The following is a 5,065-nucleotide window of genomic DNA, read 5'->3' on the forward strand; positions in this document are numbered from 1 at the left end:
AATATACATAGAACATGATATAAACACTTTATTGAATAAGAAAATGTCCAAGTACATAGTTCATATATCACATCACATCATTGTTACTTCCTACATCCTAAATCGAGAGAATCTACTCCATTGCAAGGAAGATACAATCAAGAGACAATAGAAATATCATATACAACTCAAAACATGAATTGAGAGAGAAGAGAATGCTTATCGGTGTGTCACCGGTCTTCTAGGTTGGACATCTTGCTCCGGAGGTGGATGGATCGTCGGAGATGATGAAGATGACCTCTCTAGGGTTACCCCCTAAGGGAAAAACCCTTCCCCAAGGAGAGGGATGAAGTCCCAAAGCCAAGATGAGTCAAAGAATGAGGTTCTTGATCCTTTTATACCTCCTCTAAATTGCCTAGGAAAATCAAGATTATAGTGGTCGGGTAAACTAAGTTTTTCACCCCTTAGACCCAGTTTTCTTGTAATTCACCATGAACCAAAGTTGTATCCCTTGAAATTATCTACAAGATGATATTTTAATTAAGCCCTAGCTCCAACTGAGCCGAAAGTTATGGTGGTTCAAAGTTTAGTTTGCAGTCTAGGAGGAGGTCCCAATGAAGCCGCAGTTGGGAGGCATGGGCATATCTTTTATCATGGCTAGACCCTGCTTTCTCTCTATTAAACCAGAAGTAAAGTTGTAGATCTTGAGACTAAAGAACAGCTCGTAACTCCAACCGAGCACAAATTTATGACATTTCAAAATAAGACTGTAGTCTGCCAAGGAATCAATACAGCCTTGTTTTCATGTGACACGACCTTGTATTCTCCACCACACGACCATGTGAAAACACACGGCTAGGGTCTTCCTTGGCTCTAGAAGAATGGCACGATCGTGCCTTTGGCATGGTCGTGTGCTGCCTGGCCATAGGAGAAGGGATACATCCGTGTGGTTTCACACGACCTGAGCTTGATTTGCGTCTGGTGAGGGGCACTAACTACTATGTGTGTTCATATGGTTATGGCCTTCTCCTCTGGGCATGTGGCACAATAATGTGGATTTCACATGGTCAGGCCCTTTTTTTTCGTTTGTTCTCTGAGTCATCAACCAGAACCGTTTCGCTCCAAAAGTGCATCTTGTCAATCAAAACAAGCAAAGAGTAATAAAAATATTGATCTATAGAGACTGTTAATTAAACACTAGTTGAAGTGGCAAAGTAAGTTATCTAGGCAGTCGAAGGTTATGTGTGGTCATGAGAACAAGAGATTGAGAAAGAAAGAGAGTTGAGAGAGCAAGAGGGAAAGGTTTGAGAGAAGCCCAGAGCAGAGGTGGTTAAGGGAAGGCAAGTGGTCAAAGAGAGAAGTCAGAATTGGGGGGGAACGATTCTAGGACATTGATTTCACTATAATGCTTGTAAACACCTAATCTATGTTTGGTGTTCTATCCTCAATGATTATTTATGTAAGTAGATTATCCTATGATATCCGATGTGAACTTTGGGGATTACACCGACATATACACTCCAATTTATCGTCTACTTTCAGAGCAACAGAGCTAAGAGAATGTTTTCTTAAGGATCCCTGTCACATGATCCCTTAACCCTTGAATTGCCTTCTCCTAATGTGGCGCGATAAATTAGAACTTATCCATTAAGATCTATGATAACCTATTGCTCCTCGTTGAATAGGTGACTCTCCACATCTCGAGTTTCTATGGGTTGGAGGATTAGGTCATCCTTTCGGTTCATCCCTGCACCTCATAGGATACGAATTTTATGCTTTTAGCATCAAGATCATGTGTATATAGTAGACCCGGACCACAAAGAAACATATCATAGAATATGGAAATGACCAAATACATAGTTCATGCATCGACAATCACATCATTGTTACTCCCTACTCCTAGAATTTAGAGAACTCTATGGAGACCAAAATATAACCAAGAGACAAAGAAAATTACAATCTACAACTTAATACACAAGATAGAGAGAAGAGAATGTTTATCGATGCGTTGTTAGTCTTCTCGGATGAAATCCTTGCTTTGGAGGTGGACAGATCGTCGAGATGGATGAAGATGATTGCTCTAGGATTTTTCCTAGAGAGAAGAACCCTCTCCCAAGGAAGGGGTCATCCCCTGGTTAGAGATGATCCAAAGAAAAGTTTCCTTCACCCTTTTATATCTCCCTCAAGCTGTCCAGATTTGTACATTTGGTTATCTCCACCAAAATTGGGTTTTCGACTCTTAAACTTGGTTTTCTAATGTTGGACCCTAAATCAAAATTATAGATTTTGAAATTATCTAACTTTTAATAGATCATACGACTTGTGACTCGAACCGAGAAAAAAGTTATGGTCGTTCAAACTTTGGTACACAGTGCAGTTCAGAGGCTAACACACCCGACCGTGGTAAGCTCAAGAAAACCTCCATTTTTTACACGGTCATGCTCGCTGGCACAGTCAGACAGTGGTGGAAGTTGTTGGCTCTATTTTAACATTGTTTAGCACCCGATTTCTTCCGAATGAACACACTTATGTTATGAGACACGATCGAGGCATGTTCCTTGATTAAAATTTTATTTTAAAAATATTTTTCTTCATACATACTTCACGTGTTTGGCTCGATAATGAGGTTCGATGATGAGGCATAGGTAGCCTGTGTTTAGCATTTTTCCGCTTCATTTTTCATTTTTCTTAGTCGTTGGAGCACGTCCATATTATGAGACATAACCAGAGAGTACTCCTTACTCCAACTTCACGTTGCAAAGGATTTATACAAATGGTTCAAATGCTTAGAGCGAGAAATGCCATCCGATGACATCAGGAATTAGAGACTTACATTTGCAAAATAGTTCAAATGTTGCTTTAGTGAGCACTCAAAAAGGAGAAGAGGTATAAAGAGAATATGCTGTGTTTTTAAAATTATAAAATTATAAAATTATAAAATTATGTAGGCAAAATGGATAATATGGAAATCGGCATAGTTAGTTCAGTAAAATATTTCAACTTATCAAGAGAGAGATATTTTAAATAATAATAATAATAATAGTCTTTAATTTTTTCCAATTGTGTTGGACTTTAAATTGAGACAAGTTGGATCGACTGGTTGGGGGCATTTCCAGGAAGTGAGCCCCTCGTCATTCCATTGCATTTTATATGCCCAAATCGCATGTCAGAGAGAGACTTGAGCGCCAAGGCATCCGAGAGGCGTAATTGGAATCCGCTTCCTCCTTCCTTCCTTCCTCTCGGTGGGTATTAAACCCAACCCAGAATTGGGGGCGGGGGCCGGGGCGGGGGCGAAGTTGCCCGAAGCTAGAGATCGATCGAGTAGGGAGGAGAGTGTCGACAGACAGAATCGGGATGGCCGAAGCTATTCCTAACTTGGAGGTTGACATCGTGGTGGTGCCGTTCCCTAACGCCGGACACATCTTCCCGGCCACCCAACTCAGCGCTCACTTCGCCCGCCGAAACTACAGGGTCGGTATCCTCCTGCCTACCTCCTCCACCGCCTTCGCTTCTCCTCACCCCCTCGTCCGCCCCCTCCAGATCATCCCCTTGCCGGACCCCTTCCGCGTCCAGGCCAAGCCCGTCGAGGACGCCCTCGACTCTCTCCTCCTCGCCTTCTTCGCCCGGAACACCTCCCTCCTCTGCGTTGTCGTCGACGACATGCTCAGCGGCCTCATCGACACCTGCCTCGCGCACTCCGTCCCCGCCGTCAGCCTCTTCACGTCCGGCGCATGCGCCGCAGCCCTCGACTACGTATCCTGGCAACTGGACGTCGACGCCCTCCCCGACTCCTCCGCCGCGGTTCCCATCCCCGGCCTCCCCGACGACATAGCCCTCACCCCAGCCGACATCCTCAGCATCCGCCACAAGCCCTTCGGCGGCCCGGCTCGCCCCGGTGGACCTCGCCGCCAGAGGGGCGTCGAGGGGGCCGACGGCGCCATCGCGCTGCTCATCAACACGTGCGGCGATCTGGAGCGTCCCTTCTTGGACTACGTCTCCAAGGCGGCGGGGAAGCCGGCCTGGGGCGTCGGCCCGTTGCTGCCTGATTCGTTCTGGCGAGCCGCGGCGGGGTCGACGGGGGAGGGCGAGGTCCGTTCCGGGAAAGAGTTCGGCGTGGACGTGAAGGAGCTCGTGCAATGGTTGGACGCGAAGCCAACGGGATCGGTGATCTTTATCTCGTTCGGATCACTGGTCGCCCCCTCAGGCGAGGAGCTGGCCCAGCTTGCGGCTGCCTTGGACGACGTGAACCTGCCGTTCGTGTGGGTTATGCAGCCGGAGGCGGAGGCGGAGGCGGAGGACGCAATGGGACAGCCGACGGAGAGCGGTGGCCGATTGCTGCTGCAGGCAGAGGAAGTGGCAAAGCGAAGGCAGGGAATGGTAATCCGAGGGTGGGCGCCTCAACTGTTGATCCTAGGCCACCCAGCGGTGGGGGGTTTCTTAAGCCACTGCGGTTGGAATTCGACGGTGGAAGCGGTGGCGCGCGGGGTGCCGATTCTGGCGTGGCCCGTGCGGGGGGACCAGCACCATAACGCCAAGTTGGTAGTGAGTCACCTCAAGGTGGGGTGCGCCGTCCGACGCCCCGTCGACGGGTTGAGCTCGGCGACTGCAGTGACGAAGGAGAACTTGGCGAGCGGTATCCGAAGATTGATGGGCGACGAAGGCATCAGGAGGCGCGCGCGGGCATTCTTCGCCGACGGATTTCCTGAGAGCTCGTCTTCCTCCCTGGATGCTTTTTTGGAATTGGCCTCGTCTCAATTTCGGCCAGGATTCTCGTACTGAGTATTCTTACGGTCTACGGAGATGCCCTCCCTAATCACCATGATTCAATACAAATGTACGACCATTTTCAAAATAAGTATGAAGTATGCCCAGATTCAATACAATCTTTATTTTCACATGACACGGTCTTATATTCTCGGTCACATAGCCATGTGAAAATATATGGCTAGGGTCTTCCTTGGCTATGGAAGAATGGCACGATCGTGTTTTTGGCATGATCGTGTGCTATCTGGCCACCTAAGAAGGGACACGTCCGTGTGATTTTACACGACCTGAACTTGATTTGCCTCTTATGTGGGGCACGATC

At 47.5% G+C, this 5,065-nt stretch overlaps 1 protein-coding gene across 1 annotated transcript; it reads left to right on the forward strand.

Annotated features, from left to right (window-relative positions):
- The first annotated feature begins 3,165 nt into the window (after positions 1-3,165).
- Positions 3,166-4,862, forward strand: LOC122042412 (scopoletin glucosyltransferase-like). Its single transcript, XM_042602522.1, has 2 exons — positions 3,166-3,450; positions 3,520-4,862. The coding sequence occupies exons 1-2, from the start codon at positions 3,334-3,336 to the stop codon at positions 4,756-4,758; spliced, it is 1,356 nt and encodes a 451-aa protein (XP_042458456.1). The 5' UTR covers positions 3,166-3,333; the 3' UTR covers positions 4,759-4,862.
- Positions 4,863-5,065: the final 203 nt, after the last annotated feature.

This window comes from Zingiber officinale, chromosome 2A, assembly GCF_018446385.1.
Source record: "Zingiber officinale cultivar Zhangliang chromosome 2A, Zo_v1.1, whole genome shotgun sequence".
In the NCBI taxonomy this organism is placed as follows: domain Eukaryota; kingdom Viridiplantae; phylum Streptophyta; class Magnoliopsida; order Zingiberales; family Zingiberaceae; genus Zingiber; species Zingiber officinale.

Bases quoted from the DNA above. Each gene is read 5' to 3' on its own strand.
- LOC122042412 (XM_042602522.1), top strand. From the start codon at position 3,334: ATGGCCGAAGCTATTCCTAACTTGGAGGTTGACATCGTGGTGGTGCCG. The intron at 3,451-3,519 runs GTCGGTATCCTC...CGCCCCCTCCAG, and splicing joins TCGCCCGCCGAAACTACAGG to ATCATCCCCTTGCCGGACCC.